The 27768-nt window shown below is 40.7% G+C and overlaps 1 protein-coding gene and 1 long non-coding RNA gene across 4 annotated transcripts in view; one reads left to right on the forward strand and one right to left on the reverse strand.

The window, feature by feature from the left end:
• Positions 1-1424: 1424 nt before the first annotated feature.
• Positions 1425-27768, forward strand: part of LOC146542160 (uncharacterized) — a 39620-nt gene continuing 13276 nt past the window's right edge. Inside the window, exons 1-2 of the long non-coding RNA XR_014880605.1 lie at positions 1425-1681; positions 1797-1881. This is a non-coding gene — a long non-coding RNA (uncharacterized LOC146542160). The remainder of the gene's footprint in view (positions 1682-1796; positions 1882-27768) is intronic.
• The window catches only part of LOC146542161 (uncharacterized), a 45239-nt gene continuing 31773 nt past the window's right edge, over positions 14303-27768 (reverse strand). For 2 of the 3 annotated variants that reach the window (XR_014880603.1, XM_085213958.1), the window contains 2 exons: positions 19955-20001; positions 14303-18237 (listed from right to left, as the gene is read on the reverse strand). Coding sequence is in view for 1 of the 3 variants with exons in the window: in XM_085213958.1 (XP_085070084.1) it covers positions 18144-18237; positions 19955-20001 (141 nt within the window). In the remaining 2 variants the exon portion in view is untranslated. The other variant, XM_085213955.1, reaches the window with a different exon arrangement.

The following is a 27768-nucleotide window of genomic DNA, read 5'->3' on the forward strand; positions in this document are numbered from 1 at the left end:
ATCCCTTTAAAACAAACCTACACCAGCATCATTTTGCCAGCTACCAGGGGGTGAGTGTTGAGCTTATGACTGATGGGAAAAGAAGAAAATTATTCTTTGGCTTAGCCAACACCAAAGTGCTGACTAAGAAAAGTGAATGAAGTTTGAGTTGCACCTTTCTGCTCAAGCCTTAGAAAAACAGCTTCACAATGTTTAAGATCTTTACTATGTCAGGCTGCTGAGAGCTGAGTTTGTAAACTCCATAGAGTAAAATGATAACTTGGCTTACTACAAGGAATACTCAGGAACTCCCTTTGGTGACTCCAGATTTGCTTTCAGATGGCTGTTCTCTCCTGCTGTGGACCCAGCTGTAATTTCTGACATTTTTGTAGTTTCCGTTGGAACGGAACGTTTTTGTTGGGTTCCACTGTCAGCAGTGGCAATGATACAGAGCAGCAGTTAGGGTAGCTAGTGACCACCACAGGCTATATCTGTAAAAGATTATGTACCTCTTGTATCCCACAATTCTGTATGAGAAGCTTGTTTTGAAGTAAACCTTAGGTCATAAGATTTATTAACATATTTTTAACATATTAACAAGAAGAGCTGTCTTCACAGTAGCAGTACTTTTTTAGTTTGTGTTGGGCTGTGTGATCCATCTACCTCAACTTGACACAGAGATTAGGATGGAAGGAGAAAGATGGGCCTAAAACACTGATCAAGATTTTTGCTCTTGTCAAATGGCAAGGATGGTAAGGGCAAAGCAAAATATCTTGGATGCTTATATGAAGAGAGACCTCAGTGAGAGTTAAATTTTTGCATTCTTCCATAGTTAGAAAAGTTGAACAGTGAAATCTTCAAAATGGCATGTTAACCCCCCTCACATTCCTACATTGTAAAAAAAAAAAAAAGTCTCTTTCTCATGAAAAATTAGTCAAGAATCTGCTCTGAGACTCTTGTGGCATCCTAGGGCTCGCTACAACTACCTGTCATGCTATGCTCTGTTGGGCTTTATGCTAGCACCAACATTCTTGTAAAAACATTCTTTTTGTGCTCTTGCTTCTTAGGTTTTTAATCAGTCCTGTTTGAAATTTGCCTCAAGAGCATAGGCTGTTAAGTGCTCTGGAGCTATTTTTGTTATTCATTTCACTGACACATTCCAGGCCCTCAGAGTGGTGGTGAATGGACTTAAATATAGGTGGTCATGAGTGGTATTCCCCACTCTTGTTTACCGATTATCTGGACTAGGGGATTGAGTGCACGCTCAGAAGGTTTGCACATGACATCAAGCTGGGAGGAAGTATTGATATGCTCAAGTATAGGAAGGAAAAGGATCTGGGGATGTTATCTGACAGCCAGCTGAATACAAGCCAGCAGTGTGACCAGGTGGCAAAGACAGCCAGTGGCATGCTGGCTTCTATCAGAAAAAGTGTGGCCAGCAGGAACAGGAAAGTGATCATCCCCCCTGTACCCGGCACTGGTGAGACCTCAAGTACTGAGTTCAGTTTTGGGCCCCTCACTACAAGAAATACATGGAGGTCCTGAAGCATGTCCAGAGAATGGAAACTAATCTGTGAAGAGTCTGGAGCACAGGTCTTATGGGGAGCAGCTGAAGTAACTGGGACTGTTCAGTTTGGAGAAGAGGAGGCTCAGGGGAGACCTTATCACTCCCCACAGTGACCTGAAAGGAGGTTGTAGGAAGGTGGGTGTCACCTTCTTCTTCCAGGTAACTAGCAATAGGATGAGAGGTAATGGCCTCAATCTGAACCAGGAGACGTTCAGGTTGCATATTAAGAAAAGTTCCTTCTCTGAAATAGTGGTCACGTATTGGAAAAGGCTGTCCAGGGAGGTAATGTCACCATCCAAGAAGGTGTTCAAGAAATGTGGCACTAAAGGACATAGGTAAGTGATCATGGTGGTGATTGGTTGAGGGTTGGACTAGATAGTCCTAGAGCTCTTTTCCAATCTTAATTATTGGAAATTAATCTTAATGATTCTGCAACTCTCTACTCTGAACACCTTGCAGTAGATTTTACTGCATTTTGTGTTAAGAGAAAGGTTACTGAATAGTCGTTTTTAATTTCATAGATGAGTAGCTAATTTTCCTCCAAATTCACAGGCACCACTGGAGTTCTGATGCATGAGCAGATTGAGCTATAGCTCCACAGACATTTACCTGAAATGGGAATATTAGTTTTTGCAGCTTCAAAAGAGGCAACTCTATTTCAAATCCACAAGCCTTAAGTGCAGAGCAAATGCTCATGGTCCGATCTCTATATCCAAGCACGGTGTCAGCAGTTCTCACTGATCTGCAACATGCAGCAGCACACCACTGGGCAGTATAATATATATGAAAATGAAGGAGCAAAACATATGCGAGGCTTCAGTGATGGTGCAGGGGACTGGAAAATATCTTGTATAGTACATCATTTCACTGGAATTTCTGGTTTTCAGGACATTGGTTCTAATATTACGTGTTTAATGTCCCTATGGTGGAATTCCAATGTTAAAAAAGAAAATCTATGACTGCTACCCAGGAAAGTGTGCCTCACTGCTTTTGACTAAGCTAACTTTTTAGGACCAACCTCTGCCAGGGACAGAGCTTCCAAGCTCTGAAGATAGTAAGTGCCTGCTAAGAAAATCTATTATAAGCCAAAGTCCATGCATGTTCACACTTAGAAATTTATAAATGCTATCACATGAGCAAAAATTAATGTTGGGGGACATCAGGTATTACTTTTAAATTTTGTGCCTGTCCCTACCTCTGCATTTAAGAACTGTGAAGTGATTTAAGATATTTGCAGGAAAGAGATTTTTGTTTATGAGACAGAACTTTTGGTAGCTTCTTGGACTAACCTGTTGATTGAAACTCACTCTTAATTTAAGGGCATCTCTGCCTTAAATAAATCGGGACAATAGTAATTGATACTGCTCTGTTGTGCTGAGGCTGGTGCTGTATTTCTTTCAAATAAAACTGGAAGTCAATAATGGGATATTTAGAATAGTTTTAAGTGACACATTCATTCTAATTATACCATTTCCACCATTTTAAATGGTCTCCCTTTGGAAAACTGGGCAATATTATCCACTCTAGGCAACACGCTATTCCCCCAGCTCTATTAGGAAGACTGTAAGCCTGCTGGGATGAGGCAGTATAAAACTGAAAAAGAGAGATAACTGAGAGGATTTTTATGGATGTGTCTGTTCTTTCCTCATTAATGCAGCTGGGCACAGATAGAAAATTGCCTGGGCAGGGTTTTCATCTCCACCAGTAAACTGTTGTATTTTCAAAATGCAACATTTTGCTCCAAGCCCTTTGAATCCCAGTGCTTCCAAGTTCTTAGTTCAGACCTGCTGCTGTGCATCAGCTGTTCATGAGCATATTTCACAAGTCCAGGGCTGGCTGCTGCCCAGAAGATGTCTAGCAAAGCTGTACAGCTAATGCCAGCCTTCAGAAGAAGCTTGCATTGTTTGTATGAGGGGCAGAAGATTGGCAGTGCAGTATTTCTGAGACTCTTCTGACAGACTTCCCCTCTCTGTACTGGGAAGCTGCCATCATCTGAATAAAATCAACCTGTCCAAAAGAAAAAACAACCTTCCCTTTGTCCTGCCATGTGCTGTCAAACACAGGAGGAAATGAAGCAACAAGCCAGGCTACAGTGGAAGAATCTCCAGCTTCTTCCTTGTCGCTCCTCTATATGGGGGACATGTTTTACCACGTGATAAACCTACTAGAGGAGCAAAGGAGACCATCTTCCCATCACAAAAGGAAGTCTGAGCCATGAAACATCGCCAAACTGCTATGTAGACTAAACCCCCAAACTCGGAGAAGACATCCACATTCTCGCCAGCCTTGTGGGAAGTAAACTTCTGTGAGCTCAGTTAGCTTACAAGCTGCCTTCCTGAGCTAGATTTGAAAGATAACATGTGATTGACATAAGCAGTTTTTAATTATGTCTTCTTTTGTAAAATTCCTGTGTATAACTTGAACCTGATCAACTTATTTGCCTAAGCAAAACTCAGGGATACCCAGAGGCTTAACCTACTCACATCAATATCTGCATCCAAAAAAGCTCTTCCTTCCACATCAAGGTTTTTGGGGTTCTAAAATCCAAAGAGCAGCTTTACCTCTCAAAAATACTAACAAAAAATCTACAACAAGAGTTAGATTCTCACTAAAACAGCAAGCTCACATCCCTGAGATGCTTGGTAAAGTACTGTGAGATAAAGCCATAGAGGACAAAGGGGCACAAGAAAGCTGGCTAATATTTTTAAGGATCACCTCCTCCAAGCTCAGGAATTGTCACAGAGTGGCTTAGATTGGAGAAGACCTTAAAGATCATCTTGTTCCAACCCCTCTGCTGTAGGGCAGGGTTGCCAACCACCAGATCAGAGTGCCCAGAATCCCATCCAACCTGGCCTTGAATGCCTCCAATGATCCACATCCACAACTTCTCTGGGCATCATGTTCCACCCTCTAAGTAAAATATTTCTTCCTAACATTGAACCTAAATCTCCTCTCTTTAGTTTAAAGCCATTCCCCCTTTTCCTATCACTGTAAAAACTCAGCCCCCCTTCCTGCTTATAAACTCCCTTCACGTACCGGAAGGTCACAATGACGTCTCCCCAGAGCCTTCTCTTCTCCAAGCTAAACAAGCCCAATTCTCTCAACCTGTCTTCATAGAATAAGCGTTCCATTGCTCTGATCATCTTCCTGGCCCCTCCTCTGAACCCACTCCAACTCCACATCTTTGTTGTGCTGGGAGTTCCAGGCCTGGACACTGTATTCCAGATGGGGCCTCATGAAGGCAAGAGTAGAAGGGGACAATCACCTCCATCTCTCTGCTGGCCACTCTTCTTTTGATGCAGCCCAGATCTTCCAGGCTGCAAGAACACACTGAGAGTACTTGACATATGTTATTATGAAGCTACTCTATAATCTTTTCTCAATCATGGTAATCAGGAGAAGTACTCAAAGACCAGAGGATTGTAAATATCACTCCCATCTTCCAAAAAAGCAAGGAGGACCAGGAAAACAATAGTCCAGTCAACCTCACCTCATTCTCTGGGAAGGTATGTAACAACTCATCCTGGAAACCGTCCTCTTGGTACATGAAGGAGAAGAAAATCAAGAGGAGTAGTCAACATGGATTCACCAAGGGGAAATAATGCCTGACCAAACAAGCTTCTATTATGAAACCACCAGCCTGACAAATAAAGAGAGAGAGGTGAATATTGTCTTCTTGGACTTCAGTAGGGCCTTTGATGCTGTCCCTCATAAGATCCTCATAGAGACAATGTTGAGTTAAGGGCTGGATGGGCAGATAGAGAAGTGGATCAAAAACTGACTGAATGGCAGGACCCATAGAGTAGTGGTCAGTCTAAATGAAAGTTAACAACAAGCTGAGTATCCTAGATGTCAGTACCAGTTCCAGTCTTTTTTAACATCTTAATTAACAATCTGGACAATGGGGTACAACCTCAAGGAGTTCTTGGATAACACAAAACTTGGAGAAGTGGCTGACTCATCAGAGGACCATGCAGCTATCCAGACAGACCTCAAGAGAGAGGTGGTGGGCTAACAGAAACCTCAAGAGGCGCAGAGTCCCGCACCTGGGGGGGAACAGCAGTAGGCACCAGCACATGCTGTGGGACATCTAGCAGGAAAAGAGCTCTTCAGAGAAGAACCTGTGTGTCCTGGTGGATATCAGGTTGAACAAGACTCAGCAGTGTACCCTTGATGCTAAGAGAGCTAATGGTATCCTTGTCAGCGTTAGGCAAAGTATCACCAGAAAAGCAATAGAGGTAATCTTTCCCCTCTGCTCAGTGTTGGTGCACACCTGCAGTGTTGTGTCCAATTCTAACTCCCCTTCTTCTTCCCCCCTTCCCTTCCAAGAGCATCTGGACATGATGGCTCCAAGATGATGGAGATACTGGAGCACCAATCCTGTGAGGAGAGACAGAGAGCTAGTACTGTTCACCATAAAGAAAAGGAGGCTCGAGGGAGATCTCTTCTGTCTATAAATTCTTGAAGGGAGAATGCAGAGGATAGAACAAGGCTCTTTTCAGTGGTGCCCAGTATCAGTACAAGAGGCAGTGGTCACAAAGTGGAATCAGAGATGCGATCAGAGCATCAGGAAGCACTTATTACTGTGCAAGTGATAGAGCAGAGCACTGGCAAAGACTGCCCAGAAAAGTTGTGAATATTCCTCCTTGGAGATCTTCAAAAGCTCCCTGAACATGGTCCTGGACAACCTGCCCCACATGACCCTTCTTGAGCAGGGGTTGGACTAGATGGACCCAGAGGTCTATGACAGCCTGAATAACTATGGGATTCTGTTACTCTCTATTACTGCATTTAATATATATGCAGGCCTCAAGCACTGTCTTTGATCTGAACAAAATGGCCATAGCAACTTTGAGGGGAAAAAAATGCAATCATTCTTCTGGAGCACAATGAAAAAGGAGCAGCCCCAGAGCCACAACAGGCACAGAAGGACACCTCTGCAAACCATGTCTCCTAATACACAGGGACCCACCTGGGGATTTCTTGTACCAAGGTCACTGTTGCACCCATTATCACCAAATAATAGGATGCGTGAGTCTGTACAGGAAAGGAACTATGTGGACTTTTAGCCAATTAATTTCAGAATTGATTCCCTCTGCTGCCAGCATCCTCTACAGCCAGCAGGGCTCTTCACTGCTATCCAATGCAATGCACACACCTTTGAAAAATGATGCTTTCAAGCCTGCCCTGTGGTGCAGTAAATTTGAAAGTGCTCTTAATAATAATAAGGATCAACATTGACTTTAATGGTCTTCAAACCCTTCGTGTAATTTCATTAGATACCCAACACAGATGCAAGCAGGGGTGATGTCATACTTTTCCCTTGCTCTGAAACCTGAGTCAGGCGCCAGAGATAGAAATCAATTTTATTGCCTGTAATCGGATTAAAGTTTCTGGAGGCTGGTGATCAAAAGGTGATTGCTGGAGTAATCCAAAAATACAGAAGGTTCTTGTGAAGATACAGAATGGCTCAGATTGGGGCAGGGGTCTAGCAGACTGCATGCATAGTTATGGATGTCATTTAGATGCCTCTTAGCACCTTGAATTAACATGGTCAGTTTGGCACTTAAGAGTTTTCCTGTCAATGCAAATATCAAAAAGTGTGTGGTTTCACAGTATCAAGCAACCACACACACTGGTGGTGATTTCCAGAACTCCCCTTTTTATTGCAAATCCATTGGCATAAACACTCCATGCAGGTACTAAATCACCATTGCACGGGAAACCTAACAGTAATCTGTGTGTAAAAGTTCCTTCCTGAGTCAAACACCAGTTGCTTTCCTCTGTATACCACAGTGAGCACCACTGCAAGTCTGAATTTGTAAGCACCTTACCACAGTTGGCTGTCTTTGCCAAGATCAGGAACTAATAGCTGTAACCTTGTGATACATGTGGACACACATCAATGCAATGATCTTCATTCCATCTTGCAGAGCACAGATCCAGCATATCAAAAAAATATAACAGAAAAATCAGAACAGTAAGAGAACAAAAGAGAAATTAGGAAGCTGAAGAAGTCCATGACCATTGACTGCTTTTAACAAGACTTCTTCAATAAGCTGATAAAATGCAATTACCTCATCATCTGAATATTGCAGCTGTAAAATCAATGCTTCTTAAGAAGTCTAACAATCAGTTAGGTACTCTCTCGATATTTGTGAAAGTCAAAGAAATTCTGTGTAAAACATTGATTTATGTAGAGATATCATTAGGGCACCACAATACTAGTTCCATAATAGATGTTGAGACGATTAATTTATTCTAACCACAGAATTCTGGCAGAATCAGACCTCCGAACCTTCCTCTTTTTTGGATAAAGCCTTTTATTTTTTTCTTCCTACATGAGGGTTCTTCAGTGATTTCATCATTGTTGAGCAAGAGGCACTCATGAAAGCACAGCACACATCTGCCTAATAATTTGTTAAGACACAGACATACACTCTGTTTGGGCTCATGGTATATTAACATCATTATCCAGTGGGTAATACTTGACAATACAATTCTGACTTTAGCTCAGTGTATCCGACTAGTAAATAGACCTGTGAACATGCAATGAACAAACACCAGGGTCACAGAGACCCAGAAGCATTTAAGTATCTAACATCTTTTGATTGCTTATATAGGGGAGCATCTGGCTGCCTTTCTGCATCACTAAATGTTCTGTGATTTACGCACACCAGAGATGTCAAGTACAGGAATAGACTGCCATGAAAGTTTGCAGAATCCTTATATTTCAAGACTTTTTAAGAGTAGATTAGACAAGGAACTGCCAGAAATAACCTGGACATCATTGCTCCTATTTTCCAGCCAGAAAAATGGGCTACATAATCTCTTGAAGCGCTCCAGCTCTGTAACAGTTCAAAAAGACCTGATACCCATGTCATGATTTTCTGATTTTCCAGAAAATCTGTCAGAGCTTTTATCAGATATTTAGATAGGTATTTAGTATTAATCTTATAACAATCATATCTAGGATAACATGGATCAATTTTATTTCTGGTATGGCTTGGCTTTCATGGAATTATATGAGGGATGAATTTAGTTCAGTATTTGGATAATTAATAATCTATTAGCACTTAACATTAATGTGTATACTGAGTTATTCTACCACCATTTAAAACAGTGGCATCACTAATGAGACCATTAACTATAGAGACGATCAAATCACACTGGATTCATGTTTTCATTATTTCTGTCTAAGGTTCGTTTTTACCTTAGTCAGTTAATAAATGCCAGGATGATGCTGGCACAGAAAATGTGCGTCTCTTAGTTCTCATTAAGATGTCAGGAAGAAAGGTAGTAAATAGATATGACTGTTTTGTATCACAGGGTCCTGCCAGCCAGAAGAAAACTAAAAGATGTATTCTCATTTAGAATAGGATGCATACAGTTTCTTTTGGGATGTTATTTCTGAAACTGAGCTGTACCAAATTCAGAAGCTAATTAGGACTTTGTTCTGGTAAACACATCAACTCCTGCTGAACTTCAAATACACAAGTAGCTGCGTTGAAAACAATGGCTAAATTTAAGCTCACACCTGAGCTCTTGCCTGACAGATTACCATGGCTCTTGAAGTGTGATTACAAACACAAATTGTACTCCAGCTCCCTGACAAACTAACAAAGCTTGAAAACCTTTTCAAGTTGAATTGGGTTGTAAGTGAGTTTGAGGTCAAACAGAGGGGTTCCCAATGGAAGCTCCATTACAGACTAGTTGAATGCTGGACCAAAATGTCAAAATTTTCTTTAATTTAGAATGCAAATTTTCAGACTGAAAATCTGAGATAGCACAAACAATGCAATGAAGATAATCTGTTGCAAGAGTAATAGCGAAATTTTTAAGGCAAGATTTAGAAATGATGTCATGTTCGGATGTTCTTGATATGATATCTCTAACAAAAATGAAGTAGAGTTTGAAAGATGAAAATGACACCTCAGTGCATCATATTATGTGCCAGACTGGCAACACAGAGTCAGTTTTATCTAATTAGGCTTCAAGCCCATTCTTCACTGACACTTATAAAGACTAAATATTAAGAGATCAAGAACACAGCAGCAGTCAAGATAAAGAACAATCAAATCCCTGCAGTACAGTGTGTTGCTTTAAATTATTGCAGTATATCCCAGCAGTGACACCAGGCAGGTGAAACAAAGTATTCTCTTAGTTTTACCAAAAGAAAACGGACCAAAACTGGAAAAAAAAAAAAAAAAAAAAAAAAAAAAACTGAAAAGAACAGAAGCACCAATGGCAATAGCCATGTGGCTCCTGGTAGAATCAAGTTCAGACTCAGTCTCCGTCAAGCAGTTTGCATCAGTTGTATCCTCAGTCTTGGGCTTGTCTCTGGCTCTTGTCTGCTCCTTCTGCATTGCACCTGATTCCCTACCTTCTTACCAGTTTGCTCTCAGTTAATAAGTCCACCTGGTCAGCATACCTCCTCTTTTTTCCATGCACCACACAACCCTGTGTGTTCATCTTTAGGATGAGAAATGCTTTCACAGATATTGAACAAATGTATGTCTGTTATAGAGTACAGAAATTCCAACAGCAGTTAATACATCTGGGGAGAAAAAAAAAAAATAGAAATAGGGTGCTCTCCAGGTATTTTTCTTTCCACTACCATTTTTCTTGTCTCATTCTCTCTTTATGATCTGCATAAGTAATGAATCAACATGGGCTCTCACTGACCCTAAGGCACATAGGTGAGACTCTGGAAAGGATCACATTTAATGTATTTCCTTGTCCCATCACATTTTATCAGAGCAAGACATAGGCTGTACGTTTCCCCAAGCCCCAGCCTCAGTGACATTTTCTGATGATATGAAGCAGTGGCAGGAACATCCCCCTAATGAGCAAGAAGGTTCCCTGCTGCTCCCTGTCTGCAGCTGTCAGTCTGTGTGGAATTTCATGGGCTAGTAACATGAGATAAACTGACTTTTTCTAATCTTGCATTGTTGATACCAGCATTGTCACAGACGGAGCAGGAGCTGTATCCAAGGGTGGTGACACAGGCCACCCTATAACCATACAGCCCCACACTCAGCAACATAACTCCTTATTTGATGCTCTCTATATTACATAGTGTTTCCCTACCACTTCTGACACTGCAGGAACTTCAGCAGGCAACGCATATATGCATCACATTTTCAGCAAGCTATTGGGAACAAGGCCTGCTGCAGACCAAGGGAGAGTTACATGTTTATAGCCCTGGATTTCCCACCCTGAGTCATTCTCAACCACTGATACACTATAGCTTCCCCAGCAGCTGTTAACCAAGTATCTTGCAGAGAAGCATCTGTAGGCTAAATTCTTACAAGTAGCTGAAATAAATGAGGCTATATGTGAAATCCCACTATTTACAAATGTCACTGAAACACTGAAAAGTCAGTAGGTCCTGATTCTGTGTGCCTTTTTATCTCATTTTTAACAGAGTAATAATACAAAACATAGGAGGGGAGGGAGAGGAAAGGGATTGAATATATACGAAATATAGGTGTTTTTTGCTACTAACAGACTTTGCTACTGAAGAAGTTAATATACTTAAGTTTCATGGAGTTTTGATTACTAATTTTCAGGCCTAATCTAAAGGTGCAGTGAGCAACTGAGTGTTATGAGTCAGACTGTTTACACAGCAAACAGTCCACGAGCCAGTATCCTATATAAAATTAATTGATCCATTAACCTCAAACAAGGTCAAATACAAGAACCTAGGGACACACACTTTTCCCACTCTGTTCCTGCAGATAAGTCACTCCTGTTGACGTGAGAACGTGCAGTGAGTGTTAAGAACAGTGTGAAGATAGCACTGCCATGCTTACAGGCATGATGAGGGTACTCCAAAACACACAAGCTTCATTATTCCAAAGTGGGTTCATATAAGCCTTAGAAAACTCTTCCAGGGAAAAATCCCAGCCTGCTGAAATCACGTGGACTCTCAAGCTGATTGTGACTCATCTTCAGAGTCCAGGACATTTGTTACAGAATGTAGGAGTTCAAGCTCACCTTTCTTGGGCATTTCCTGGAAGGCAAGCTGAGCAATGACAGCAGAATAATGAAGCTACTCTGCGCTCCTACTGAATTCAAGTGTTGGGTACTGGCTGCAACACTTTTTATGCCAGGACCTTCCCCTATATGATACAAATATTGTTAGGGTGTCTGTCACCATGAAGATGACTGCACCATGCATAGGGTTATTCTTGGGTTCATGACCCAGTTTCATCAGTGGAGCAGAAGCAATTAGATCTTACTATTTATGTAAATGATTTCAACTATAAAGCAGAAGATCATTTAAAAATTAAGATTTCAAATAAGAAATCACTGTAAGAAGGTAGTTTTATGTGCTGAAGACACTCAAATTTCATCCTGGTGGTTGTCACTGCACACGAGGTGGGCTGGCAGTGCTTTAAGCACACTCTTTTTAACAGTAATGATTTCTCCTGGGTGCAGGCATGTTACTGTGCTTCACACCATGTGCAGGGGAAGACAACACAAGAGAAAATTCTGCACTGTAATTCCTGGTCAAACTGAGATCTGAAATGCTGACAGCTGATCAACAGTAACAGTAAAGCCCAACATGAGTGATAATTAGAACATAAATAGTAATTTATATGATTAGCAGTCGTGTTCAGACACTAGATTAGAGGAAAATCGCAGGCTTGTGCGCACTGACCATTGGACAGCTACACTGAGCAGAGACACACTTAGCATCGTTATAGCATCCCAGACAGATTCATAGTCAGTCATTCTCATCCACCCAAGGAAAAGATGGTCTTTGTGCCAGTGGGGCTTTCCATATTTGACATTTCAGAGCATGTGGTATCAGACAGCTCAGGGCAGAGAGTGGGAAATTTACTATCAGTGTCTGGAAGAGTTTAGACAGATGTTGCTTTTCATTGCATTTTTAAAAGTCTTGAAGCATCAAACCTGTGCAGAATGTTATCTCCAAAACACTGACCAGCACTGCAGCTATGGGTAATTCAGTTTCAAATAGATAAAAGATTATAGTAAAGAGAAAAAACTGGCTGCCCCCATGTCTATGGTAGAACAGACCAGACAGAGTGGGCGTAGTGTAGCAAGCTAGCTGGACGCAAAATAGACATCATGAGAAGCTCTCCAGGAGCAATAGGAAGGTCTTAGAGCAGTTCACAGGCAAATGCTGCAGAGAGCCCCATATGAAGGTAACAGACATAACCTAACTCATCCCAAGGGAGGGAGACAAACTTGGCGAACTCCTGTGGGTCTTTCCGGACTTGCAGATGATCACAAAGAAAGACCATACGATATAAAAGTCATACCATGTTAGTATTTGCACGCATCTCTTTGAAATCAGATCTGGAACAGAAAGCGTATTTCAGATAAGTTTCCCAGAATGCTGAGACTTTACTTCAACATGTCTCACTTGAAAGAACTTGAAACACTTGAAAGAACCATGCTGTACCTATATCTCCTAGAAACCTTTTTGCTACACGCAGAAATGTTCCCTTTCCCTAGTCTCCGTGTAGTTCCTATGGCTCTCACCTTGTGATATTCACACATGTTCCAGCTAGCTTGGACCTCCAGTACAAGCAGCTTCACACCTCTGGGTGGTATTGGTAATACCTGACAGAATATTTGGTCTGGACTCTGTATTCCTTTCCAACTTAATCTCACATCTCTGCTATGACCACTTTTTTATGAAAAGACAAAGATCATCAAAGATAAGCATTCTGTGATTCTATGATTATTAACTTAAATCAAGTGACAAGTTTGGGGAAAGTACATTGGCAAGAAATCATTTTGTGTCAAAACATAACAGTGATTTGACTTTATAAACATCTGGGGCTGGAAGGAATGCTGTGTCCTACCACAAGACTTAAGGAAGGGAGAAAATGAGAAGTTTAAAACAAGTATTTCCACAGAAAGACCAGGAACAGTGCTGCAGAAATTCCCAGAGAGGTCACAACCAGAGCAGGGCATGACAGTCCTGCTGAATTTCTCAAATACATTTCAGTTTCCTTGAAAGGTTGAAATGATTCTTGACCAGATATTTATTAAAGAAAGTTTGGGGTTTTTTTAATTGACACAGTTGGTTTCTTTTCTGGTGCTAATGAAAACCTCTTTGTGATTAATTCAGTATCCTGATATTTGAAGAGCACTGATGCTGTGGTATTATATAGCTATCACAGAAAATTACCACTTCAGGACAGATGGTGCAGTGGTGTTGATGAGTAACAATTAAGCCCAATCATTAAGGGCTCTTGTGCTCATTGAAGACATACACTGAAGACATGTGTACATAGACTTTTTAGAGAACCTTTTTCATGTGTAGAGGAATTAATGAAAGGGGTTGTAGCTGAATAATGACTTTTGGTTCTCTTTCATAATTAATAATTAAATGTTCAAATGTTATGTTAAATAAATTAAAATGTAATGTTAAACAATTTTTTAAAGCTGAATATCTTTATCCTACAGTTAAGTAGTGTTTGTAATCACTGAAGACTATAAATTTGAGGGCCATACGCATTATATCTGACCATGACATTTCTAATTTTGACCTACCCTACTATTTAATCAAATATTTAAAACTTTGTATCTAAGAAGCTCCACAAAGTTATTCCCAGCTCCATTCCCCAGTGGGGCAAATGTGTTGCTATTTCAGCACAGTATAAATTTGGTAATCTGAAAAGTGAGCAGACTAGTAAGGATGATGTAATATACAAGATAAACAAGGACATTTTGTATTTTTTCCACTAGAAGAAGAAGAGAGTAATGACTCAAATGTTCTATTACACTGATACCAGCAATTTATTACAGATTTGAAATACAATAAAACCCATCAGACTCTTAGAATGAGAAGTACCTCTGTACCACGTGGAAGCTAGCTGCTCATAGGTCTGACCTCAGCGTGGCAGAAATACAGGTCTTCATATACCTTCTTTAACTCACCTCACAGATTCTGTCCTCAAACCAAATATGGAGGACCAACAGCTGGCCCCATTTTCAGCCTGTGATAAGGTTCCCTCCACAGACTGAATGTTGTTCCTATCTGGAGTCCTCCATAGCAGAGGCTCTGTGAAAGCACTGAGGAGTCAATGTAGTCAGCTGCTGCAACTGCAAGTAATTGACAGCAATGGTGAAGTTGACCCAAACCCCAAGAGGGTATTTACAGCCCACTGCTTTCATCAGGATGCACAAAAAGGCAGATGACTGAGGCAGCCAAGGCCTGGCCCCAGCATTTGTATCCAGAACACACAGAGACAAGAGTCACTGAACTTGGGTGTGGGGATAGGCCTGAAATTCAGCCCCAGCACAAGGGCTAAGCACTAGAGTCACAGACTCCAAAGAAGATACAGCCAGACAAGTCGAATATTGCAGCACTGAAGACTGCAGTGGTAGCATGTTGAACAGTTGCACCTGAACAAATCTACACCAGAAAACAGGGCCTGCTTGCGGCCTGGGTCAAATGACAAGAGAGCAGAGCTCTGCCTGCAGGCACCTGTAGAGCGCTGGAAGGAAGAGCAGGCCCAGGTAGAGGAGGGTGCCTCAGGGCAGCAGTCCAGCTCTAAAGGGAATGTCAGATTGGACTGCAGGTTCTCTGCAACTAGTGCCTTTAATGAAAGAGTCAGGTTTGAAGTCAGAGGTTTCTCCACACCATTGTGTTCTGGTAACAAGACGAAATACTGCTGGAGAAAGCTGTGTGAATACAAAGCTGGGTGAAATATCTGTCCAGATACTTGCAGATAGTAGCAGAGTCACAGTTGTTTCAAAGATTATAGTGACAATTCATCACCAATTTTCTGATGAGAGTCTGTAGCCTACGACAGGGTCACTGCCCTCTTCTCCGAAGATAAAAGCACATATGATACCAAAGGGGGAAGAAAGCATATGTTAAATAGCTAACTTGTGCCTTGCTATTATCCTCCTCCTTCCTACATAATAACCTCCTTTTCTCTATTTATATTCACATCTATATTTAATGCTCACTGAAGACTACAGACTTGTGTTTGATGTTCAGCTGAAGACATGATTCATCACAATCCTCATTTTTAGTAATGGAAAAAGGCTGTGGTAGAAAAAAACAGATGAGACTGCTTTTCATCTTGGTAGCCATGTAACCTTTTCGTGAACTTGGAAAGTTCATACAAAGAATGGCAGCCTCAGCCTATCATGGATGATTCACAAAGTTTTCTGAATGCTGCATGATCTCCTCTAGCAGTATATGATCTCTCCTTCTTTAAAGAATGCTTGTTAAAAACAGACAGTAAATCACCCATTCCTTGACCTGCTATTTCTATTGTTGTTTTTCACATGAGATGTAAAAGACATTCTATTTATTATAAAAAGTTTTGGGTTTTTTTTAACAGATGGTATCTGTAGGCCTAAGAATGAAAACAAGGGGCATAGGTCAATTATTAACTTGTTTTTCATGCTCTGCCCTGCAGCCAGAGCCACTAGTGTTATGATTCCCAACCAGCTGGTGGGAGAGCAGTGTGGCACTCCCTGCGAGGCTACCAAAAACAATCCTCCTGAACAACCTACAGCAGGGGCATTGAGTGCAAATAACCTCTAACAGAGACCCACAATACAAAATAATCTAGCGCTCTTCTTGTGAGAATAACTGGAGCACCGGCCCATTTTTTGTCATGGGATACATGTGCTCAGATTCTCCTATACATTCTTGAATCTGGTACCTTGGAGGACTCAATGTTCTCAGGGTTAAAAGTATTCCTATGCACAAAAGCCAGCAGCTACCTATTACTCAGTCACAACTTTATAAATCTCTTTGCACAGAAAATGTATTTACCTTTGTCTTTTCCAAAATAGCTAATGTGCCTTGAAATAACTAATATCAGCCTGTAAGAGATCAGATGTAACTGGGTTAAATGACACTATAATTTAAGGATATAATTTAAGCTAACTTTTAATACCGAAGCAAAAGATTGAATTTTCACTGAAATACGTGTATTCATTAAACTGAAGTTATTTTCATCTTTCAGAATGTGTTCCTTTCAGATGTAAGAAGCAGTACAAATGACCTCCAAATTCACAGTTGCTCTTAGGGCTCTTACAATTTCATTTTAATTAAAAAGCTCCATGCATTTCTGGGTAAAAGACAAAAAAGCTTCTGTCACCTCTCTTGTTCCTGCTTTCCCCAGTGAGTTGAGTCACAGGGGGTTGGTTATGGACAGTAACGATCTCAGGACTTCTTTCCAAACAGCGTGCCATTCCCCATCCCTTCGTATTGGTGTCTGCATGCCTGGCTAGTGGATCAGGAATGTGGCACCTGGGCAAGCAGCTGTGAGGCTCCAAAGGGACCTGTCCATACAGGATGGCTCTGAAATAGCTGTGCTAGGAATCAAGGAGGCCACATGAAGGCAACTGCCAGTTCTCCCTTCCAGCAGTGAGGGCACCACAGTTCCACATGAAGGACAATCTGGCCCACACACATTAAAAAATCTTCCCCTGGACTCAGGAAGAGACTTAAAACAGAATGGTGAGGAACAGGTGGTACTCTGTTTTTGTGCTTTCCTCGACCCTCGCTACATCCCTATTAAAAAGCAGTGATTGAAACCCATTTACCTCCTTGTTATTCGTGCATTATAATTGTTTGTAAATGCCATTTTTTCTTTAATTACCTCTTTCTACATATACGTGAGAATGATAGAAGAAAGAACAATCCAACATTGCAATTGAATTACAAAAGCATTGCACATGGCTGTCCTATTAGCTTCATAGCAGTGATGTGCTATAAAATGCAAAGTGCAGAAAAGGGGATAGTAATTTGTTTATAAATATGTTAATTTGGTAGAGCAAATGTCATACTGCCTGAGAAAAGAAAATCAGTGATTGCAAAGTATGCCTTCTAGCATGGATTTCACAGGGCAAAATGTAGTTAATAAAACTACCTTTATGCTTTGTATTACAGCTTTTTAGCATAAATAGCTAATAACAAATTTACATTAATGGTACTGGCACAAACGTAAATTAGGGTCTTTTTGTTTGTATTGCTGAAGTGCAATTCTATTGCCAGACAATTGTATTTGGCCATTTCATTAACTGGAGAGATCTAAGAAAGAGATACAGTCCCAGGGCCTGCCTAAGGAATATTAATATGGCAAAGAAATCACATTGCACACCTGGCTGCAAGCTGGGGCCTCAAACAGACGTGCTTGGTAACCCGTGGCCTGTTTTCTGCTACCCATACAGGCAGACATCACAGCTTCAACAGGCTGGTGGTGTCCCACGTTGGGCTAAAAACAATCTTGTGTAGCTTTTTGCAATTTCAGTTGCATTTTTGTTTTGAATCACAGGCACCAAGATATTGTGACTCCAGCTGCCACTCCACTAAGGGAAAAAAAAAAGCTGGAGAAGCATAAACCAAATCTGGAGTTACTGGCTCAGATGTCACCTTGGGCTTGGGTACCAACCTCAGCACTGGGAAGATGATGAGTTGTGGTGAGGACAGAAATGAGGCTGTCCTCTCTCTGACATGGCCACATTAAAGAGTCCAGCTCTGCCCCGTTAACCTGTAGGCTTGCATTCCTGAACTGATATAGAGCACCCTCCTCTTCACTGTAGCAGAACCTTACTCCTGTGGCTGAAAGAGGGGCTGTATATCTTCTCAGGTGTAAGAAGCGATGTGGAACCTCACAAGGGATTTACACCACAACTTCTCTTCTCTGCATTCCCAAGATAATAGCTTTCCTGCTTGACACCTAGAAAAAGAAACCGTTGCAGCATAATGATTTCTTTTGGGTTAGGTGGCAGGTACGGAAAGTGGCCTTTACAGCCCTCTAAATCAGTGTTTCTGTTAGCCAAAGATCAAATGTAAATGTTGGCAAATTACTGGCAGTGTACATGAAAGCCACACAATCTCGTCTGCTGTAGCAATAGAGGTTTTCCATTTCAGGCCTCATTCATCTGAGACCTTTCATATTCACAGGGTCTTTCTTTAGTCATGCTATGTAAGCATCTACTGTATATACTGAAAGCCAATTTTCCCATATATTTGTGTGCTGCTGGAGGGACAATAAATCATGAATCTATTTCCAATTTCATTACTCTTTATATGATATCGATACAATAGCATCCTTTCTCTATATCTACTTGTTTCCAGGATAAAGACTAGGAGAAATGCTTCTTCTCTTTGTACAAATCAGCAGTTAGCTGTTTTGCTTTTCTTGCACCAGTACAGAACGTGATAGACATCTCCAGCAAGATTTTGGGAAAGGAACACATGTATTGGTTCTCTGTTATTTCACTTCATGGCGTGGAATAAACCAGACTGAATTTTTATACCACTGACACCAGTAGAACATCTCCAGAAATTCGGACAGGATAAAATTTGCCCCTTTGAACATGATCGATCATTTTAAGAAATCATTATCTGAATATACTTATGTGTATTCATCCGTCACAATTCCCCCTCATCCTCAATGAACAATTTCATTTTAGCAGACCAGTAGAATCTGAACAGATTTCTACCTTGTATTTATCCCGCTTTGCTATAAACCAAGAATAATTTCATTAAGGTTCATCAAATTCTACTGGAGCAACAGCAAAGCAAATACATTCAGAATCTGGCTTCATGACTTCTGCAGTCTCTGTCCACTAACAGCATGGTGTATAATGAACTAAGTAAATGTGGTAGGCAAGATACTGCATACAGAGTAATAAAGGTAGTTAATAATATCAAGATAAATGTTGTGAACAGCCAGAACTTAAAAGTAGCAGAAGAGGAAATTCACTTCACTGGAGACCTGGCACCTGGAGACAGAGACCATCATACTAGATCAGTGCTCCAAGCTGGTTCTGGCTAGGTAGTTACTTAAAGTAGTTACTGTCTGGTTGCAATTAGGTGGTTTAAGTAAAAGACTTTATAGTTTCACTTCCATTCCTAAGCAACTAGACCAATGCTCCAGTTGGCTTATGTGGCTCTCTTCTATATTATAAGCCATACAAACATCAAATTGAAATAATTACGATTCTTGTTAAACCTATACAATCCGATTCAAATCCCATTATCTGAATACAAAGATTCCCAGGGGTTTGTGAGGTTTGGATCAGGACTACAATGACAAATGCCAAGTTTGTAGGGCCAAAATGAGCTGACTACACCACTGTAATTTCAGCATAACTCTATTAAAGTCAGTAGGGCTACTCTGATTTATGAGAGTTTAAGAGTGAATTTAACCATTAGTGATATGTACAAGAATACAACAAGCTTCCCATTCTATAGGTGCTGTAATTTTTTTGTTGTTGCTGTTCCAAACAAAGCCCTAATAATTTTTTATTTTAGCTGTAGCTGTTACATATTTTCTTGATGGTTTAATGAGCTCATGATGTCTTTTAGTAAAAATATTTGTTACAATCTACAATGGAACAGGAAATCTCTTAGAATAATGTAGCCTTTGAGTCAAACAGGGCTCTTACTCATACTTCAGCAGTGTTCTGTTCTCACTTGACTTCAGTGATGTTGCCTGAAAGGAAACAAGAAAAGGATTTGGTCAATTATATATGTATAATTTTTACAGAACTTGTTTAAAAGTGACAGAAGCAACAGACAGAAGGCTAATGGGAAGATTCTGAGGTACAGAAATAATATTTTATGATTTCACAGTAAAGGAAAGGATGGGTATACTAGAAATGAGTGATCACAAGAGCCATGACCCAGTATGTCGCGGCACATTTAGCAGTATGTGGCTACTAATGCTCTCACATAACAGTATTTCTATATGAAAAACATTACAAAGCTTTATTCTGCTACTGCAGACTCAGTTCATGTTTAAAGAGAAGGTAACACCTGCTAATTGGAAGCACCAAAGATGTTAAAATGCTAGGTAAAAGGGTGCTTGTGCTGGGGAGGCAGCTCTGGTAATAGCTGCCCAGTGCTTCCCTGCTGTCAGTGCCCACCTCCCAGCAGCAGGAAGAAGGAGGGGCAACAGCAGACAATCTGTGGCAGGGATGTTGAGCCTAATGTTTTTTTCTGTCACTGAGAAAAGCACTGTTTCCGCAAAAAAAAGGACAACACATCTGTCCAGCCTTCCCAGAAAAGCACTACTAACCGATGAGGTTCAGAAAAGTTAGGTTGCTGAGTCAATGCTTCTTATGGGTCCTCTGAAGCTTTGAATGCCACTTCGTAGGAAAAGAAGTGCATATTCTTTAAAACTACTTTAATCTACATTCCTTTTTAAAAAGGTGTTAAAAAAAAAGTACCAAGGCACTGATTTAATAGCTCAGATTTAGTCGGTCAGAATCAAGGGCAGGTACAGAGTAGCTATTAAAAAAGATCAATCAGCATGCACATCAAACCCAGCAGAGGCGGGTAAAATGATATATGGTGCAGTTCAGACTGCCACATTTGCCTACAGTCACTGCATTTTCAGCACTATATCCTAACGTAACTGCTTTTTAAAAGTGCTCTAGAAGAGGGAAGTGCGAGAGGAGCTATATAAAACCAAATTTTGCTCTGTTCTATTTAAAAGTTAAAGGCATCAGTAAAAGAGAATAAATATCACTCCTTTCTTTATGCAGATGGGAAAATCCATCACAACATGATTGATAAGCCTCATTCCCAAAGCTGTCTTTGGGGTGCCATTTTGCACACACTCCAACATGGTTGCTGGTCCCCAAGCCTCTCCGTGCCCCCCAGGGCAGCCTGTGGAGCAGCAAGCCTGCCATGTTGTTCTGTACAGGGAGCCGCAGTGTGCACTCCAATGCTCATGTCCCCATGGGCAGTCCCAACTTCCCCCAAGCTCAGGGCAGGGTCCTTATCTGCCTACCTGAGCTGGGTTGTTTGAGAACCCTGGAGGCACAGGAGTGTTGGACCAAGAGGTAGTTACTGCTTGCAGGTTTCACAGCACTGTAGCTCTGCTATGTTGGGTGCCTAGTATGTCACTCCACAGATGCCTTTTCCATGAGACAGAAGCTCTGTTCTCCTTACAAGCCCAGAGGGAGGGTAAGAACAAACAAATTGTCTGAGACATTTTTGTTTGCCTGGAGACTTCCACAATGACCACATGCAATACCAGCAAGTGTAGGGGGAAATATGAAGTGTCACTTAATATTATGTGTCACTGACACAGCCAAGCACATCTCAGTGAGAGGACAGAGCAGGAGCTGAACAAGAGGGAGAAGCTCCCTGCCTCCATCTTCATCTGTAGATGTCACCTTCATTCACCTCTGGACAGGGATTCCCTTCTCATTTCCAGCTCTTCTCATCAGGAGCACTTCTGAAGAGTCTTCCTGATTGATGGATGACAGGTGGGCAGGCACTTGCTGCATACTGATTAATCTACTCTCAAATCTAGGTGGTAAAATATTTAAAGCAATTCATTTTGCAATTGGATGTTGCAGCAGTGAAGGTTTTTTGTGAACTGTCTGCATAAGCATTTATTTATAAGTTCTAGTGCATGAGTGTCCAATTTTTTTTGCTTGCCTGGGCTCCACTGAGTGAATAGGAATTGTCTTGGGTAGCATATATGTAGTTGCTCTGAAAGTAATGCCTCCTATTTATTTCCATGGAAACTACAACTGATACAAAGAGCACAATAAGATTGTGTGATAGAGCAAATTCTCAGCTACAAAACACTGTTTTTCAACAGTCATCACTACGCTATGCATTTTTGTCAGCAATGAACAAGAGCCTGCATTCCACACTCAAAAAATCTTTGCCAATGGAGTTGACCCACTGTCTCCAATGCTGAAACACACTACCCACTGCCTCACTGTGCTCACATCCACTGTTTGGTCACCACTGACATTCAGCAAACATCTATTAATGTCAGTGGGTGCCATTTTTTCCACAGGGAGGAATTCAGTGACACATCTTTGCTTCATATGCACTTTCATGTCAGACATCATTTTAGCAGACTATCCTTCTGCTGCCATCTGTCACACAGAAACAGAATAATGAAATATTGATGAGAAGGTTCAACCTCTATTGCAATACCACCAACATCCACCTCAGACATCATGGCCTAACATAATGAAACAGGAGGCATTACTTTTGGAGCAGACTTCATAAAATGTACAGTATCATTAATATGTAAGTAACAAAACATGTAAAATTTAAATATTTTTCTTAAAACATTAAGAAAGAGAAACAAAAACAAATATAAAACTATTTTGACTTCTTTTTTGTGAAACTAACACATCACGCTGGTTCAGTGGCAGTGGCTGCTGTTCTTAGAGAGATCTCATGGTGTTCATCAGAGATTTTTTGATGAAATTTTACTCTTCCTGTAGTTCATCCTTGAAAACAGCTGTTCACAAATGTATATACTGCAAAAAGCCATCACATGAGTAAGAAGTGACTATAAAGCGAGGGATATTTCTATCTGGCAGAGACATAGAGATAGAGATTATGAATGACTTCCCCCCACACTGCACAAATTGCAGAAAGCAAAGGTAAGAACTGGGAGAAGGAAGATCTGTTGGTTTGGCTGCTGTTAAGCAATGGACATGTGCTCAGGGCCATTCCGCAGGGATGGAGTGGGCCATGCTGCCACATGCATCATTCACATGCATCACATCTTCATAGCTGAGCCTTGCAGGCAAACTTGTCCTCTCATCCAAGGGGTGTCCCAGAAAATTTTGGTAAGCTACATTTCCTGGAGCCAGCTCTGGCCATCAGATAATTGCAACCACTCAAATCAGTGAGCACTTCTACTGTTTCCTGGCAAGAGAGGAGTGAACAATTTCATTTTTGTTCAAGGAGATGATGGAAGAGCAGCCAGCCAACATGATGCAGTGCACAGAAAATGTGTCACATCTGTCTGGAAAGGCTCCAGTCAAAATGCACCAAAGTCTTCTAGCTGCTTGCTGCTTCCAAGCACATTTCCTCATGAGGAAACTCATGGTGAAAATGTAGATTTCCTCTCATAGAATGGCTCTGTTTAAAAGCAGAGTTCCCAAAGACAGAAGTGTTCACACACTTCCAGCTGGCAGTACTGCCCAAGTGCTCTGCCAGGTCACATCAGGTCAATAAGGTGAACGCATTCATGTGTTATCAGTCTGTTGGTAAGACTGTCCCTCATCTCTACTAAGTGTCTCTTTACAAAGCATTGCAGGAAAGATGGTATAATTGTTAGCATATGAATTTCAGATTTAGGATTTCCTGGCCTGCAATAGCTCTGTGATCTTCAGCAAATCACTTAATAATAATTAATAATAATACTTTACTGGCAATTCTTCATTCTTTAGAAAACTTAAGGATAAAGATGCTTCCCTTTTCATAGCAATTGTGAGGATACAAACAGTACAAATGCTGAAATGTTGAGATACTGTGATAATGTATGTGTCATAAAAAGGAAATATCTTATGGATATAAGACAGAAAACAGGTTAGACTTCTAAAAACAGCATATCTCGATCTGGCAATCTACAGTCATTCTTTTCTACAGCTTTCTCCTTTTCTGCCATTAAGGACTAAATCTATGGTTTACTAGCATTCATTCACTTGTCCTCAAAGCAACAGTTGTAAATCAACACTATAAAAAGCTTCACACAAGATCTTAACTGTGCACTAGAAATTTATGGTAAAGTCTCCCTGGTGTAGCCTGTTACATAGAGGCCAAGAAGCATAGTGCATGTTTGCAACAGAACTAACTTCATGAAATGACCCTGAGGAAATCTCCAAGTCAGAAAGCTGCTTTTGTCCTGGAAAATAGGATTACTCTGAGTTCATTTTCTTAGGGTGAAGGATGGGTCCAAAATGCACTAGTTTTGGAGGAAGGTTTGAGTCTTGTTTTGAAAGACAAACGATGCTGGAAGGCCATAATGTTGTAGGCAGATGGAAAGATTCTCCAGAAAAATCAGCAGTCTGTCAAAAGCAACCTCAGGTTGCTTGAACCTTGGACCTTTGTGTCCAAAAATTCTCTCTGGGTTTGGTTCATTACTTATTTACCCAGGTAAGGCTGAGCTCCTAAAGTGCTCTAAGTATTCTGCCCAGTACAGAATCTTTCTATGACCAGAGAAGTCAGAATTTGACTAAATAGAGCAAATCTCTATTACAAGAAACAAGAAACAAAAGAAAAGAACATTATTTTGACTGCACATGATCAAACATGAAGACTCGCATTTGGCCTGTTCTTGCAGCTTGATCAGAGCAGAGACTAAATTCCTCTAATTACACTATCTCCATGTCATACACTGACATAAAACAACATTTTTGCTTGTCTTCTTGTATCAGTAGATCCACACAAGATAGAAGAAAGTAACAGCAAAATAACACCTCGGGAAAAGAATGCTTTCTTCTGATTCTCTACTCTGCTCATAGCAAGCTCATAACATTCTCTTGGGAAGCATATGTGTTTGGATCACTTATTTTCTTAAAAATGAGAGACACTTAATAATAGTGTAGCATCATTTTAAAATAGACATACCCAGACACTCTTCTCATTTCCCTTAGGCTTGTATCATTGTGAAGCTATGAGCAAAGGTGAAGAATTCTGCCTTCGTAAGAAGGCCATGTCTCCCACCCTCATGTCTAGCTTTCTATAAAATGCAGCTGTGATTGCTTTTATTTTTTTTCTCAGAACAAAAGCTGAAAAATGAAAGCAAATGAGTCCTGTTCCTCATTCACATGATAGTCTGTTTAGTCTTTCTGGAATTTCTAAGGGTCTTTCAAGAAGGTCTACTTTTCACTGCCTTTTTAGCGTGCACAACTATCAGATGTCCTGACTCGGTAAGACATTATTTCTCCCTAAAGATGTTGCTCTAGATAAGCATTCTGATGTTCTTGTTTGTGTTTGTGATTGAAATTGAAATGTCCCTGACTGACAGGGTAAATCATTAGAGTTTAATTATCAAAACTGTTTTCTCCTCATAGTAATCTTTGGCTAAACAAGTCAATCTGACAATTCAGGAAGACTGAGATTTTTAGAGACTGTTTGTACACATTCACACAAAGTGGACATCAGTGAGTGAGATTTTTACTTCAGGAGGCTTTGCAGGATCAGATCACATCCTTCCTACTGCAAAACGCACAAACTCAAGCACCTTTCCTTTCTCTTCAGATTTTTGTTCCAATATGGGACTAATGGGATGTCATCCAAATTGATCCCCATGACTACACTTCACCATGACTCCTCTGGACATCCAGAGTGACTATTGGGGTGTGGTCCCCCCATCAACATTTGAACTAATGATGACAAATCCAACATTGTAAGTATGTCATTCAAAAGGTAATTTGGCCCTTCAAAAAGGTCAGGCATTTGGATCTGTGATCTTGAGAGCCTGCAATGCTAAATCTCTCTGTTCGGGAAGTCCAAGGGCAAAAATGTGTACATTTGCTAGAACTGTAGGAATATTTACAGTTAATAGGCTGCATTAATGTCTAAAAGTTAAATTACAGTCTTTACACTTTCTTTGCCTTTTCTTTAAGAGTCAGCTCCATTTGTGCATGTATGGACAAGAGAGATTTTGAATTAATAAATCCGGTATTATGTCATGATCCTTTAAGCAACTGAGAGAAGGAAGTCTGATTTTTGTTTCAGACCTAAGCACACTGACATCAGGGTTAAATTTGGAGCTCAATGCAATGGAATCATACAACTGACATTAAAGCTAATAGGAGCTACAAGAAAAACAAAATGACATTCTATTCATTGGACAAGAAATTAAATACAGATTGCAACTTATTCAAAGAGTTCAAAGTCAATTACTTTTTCCACTGAAATCAATGAGAAGGACGTTCCTTTTCAGTTCATCAAACTTGCCACCCACTGAGAAGAGTGACTTTATCTGGGATCTTTATCAACTCTTGCTTTGCAAAGTTGCTGAGTTTTGTTCTTTCTTTGTCTGATTGATGATTGGTCTCATAAATACAACATACTTTTTTTCCTTTTTTTTAAAAAAAGCTGCTTCCAATAACTGAATTTTTAATAATGATCTGACTTTTCCTTTAAGACATTGCAAATGTCACAACAAAGAACCATGTTAGAAGGATTAAACATCCAGTGCACCCATCCTGTTTCCCAAAAGGCTGTCAAAAAGAACAACAACTAGGGAGAGATCTATAGAGTCGTTCTGACTAGGATTAACCTGTACCCAGTGACCTCTCTATAAATACTTAGTCTTGGTCTTCATCTATTACAGTTTGGTTAAAGTAGGTATCTCTTGGATGGCCCTGTTATTTCTCCATTGTTGGTAGCAGCACCTACAAAAGCATAGAGTCACTTTTAAAACCTCTGCAGAAAATAGAGTAGACATACTTGAGGGATTTGGCTGATTTCTACATTCTATTCATTCCAAGATGTCACATCTGTCTGCTTTTATTTACTGATGTACTGATCCTAAACTTTGTTTCAGTGGATTGTGTGTTAGCATTGTCATCCCATTGGAAGGTAGGGGGGCCCAAGAGAGTTGGCTGACATTCAAGTACCACTACATCCAAGCTCAAGATCAGTGCATCTCTAAGAATAGGAAATCAGGAAAAGGTGGCAGGAGACCTGCATGAATGATTAAGCAGCTCGTGGAAAAATTCAGATGGAAGAAGGAAGTCTACAGAGCATGGAAAAGGAGTCTAGCCTTTGCAAGGAATATAGAAACATTGTCAGGGCATGTGGAGATGTGACAAGGAAGGCTAAGGTCCTTGGAATTAAATATGGTGACAGAGGTGAAGAACAGCAAGAAAGGCTTCTTTAAGTATGTCAATAACACAAGGAAGACTAGGGAAAGTCAGACCTGCTGTTGAATGAGATGTGTGCCCTGATAAGGATGATGTTCTCAGTAACATTGAAAAGTTATGGCAATTAGGTGAAGTCCCTGGTGAGTGGAAAGAAGGCAACATCACACTCCTATTAAGAAAGGTAAAAAGGATGGTCTCAGGAACTACTGACCTGTTAGTTTTACCTCTGTGCCAGGAAAGATCATGGACCAGATCCTTTTGAAAGCTATGCTAAGGCACGTGGAGGATGGGAGGAACTAGCATGGCTTCACCAAGCAAATCCTGCTTGACCAACTTAGTAACCTATTATGATGGTGTCACTGCATCAGTGGACACAGGAAGAGCCACTAATGTCATCTGTTTCAACTTCAGTAATGCCTTTGACATGGTGCCCCACAACATCCTTCTCTCCAAATTGGAAAGAGATGGGTGGGCTGTTCAATGGATGAAGAATTGGCTGCAGGATTGAGTCCAAAGAGTGGTGGTCAGTGGCTCAGTGTCTGGATAGAGATCAATAACAAGTGGTGTCCCACAGGGGTCAGTGCTGGGACCAATACTCTTAACTATCTTCATCTGAC

Source organism: Meleagris gallopavo, chromosome Z, assembly GCF_905368555.1.
Source record: "Meleagris gallopavo chromosome Z, MGAL_WU_HG_1.1, whole genome shotgun sequence".
Lineage (NCBI taxonomy): Eukaryota > Metazoa > Chordata > Aves > Galliformes > Phasianidae > Meleagris > Meleagris gallopavo.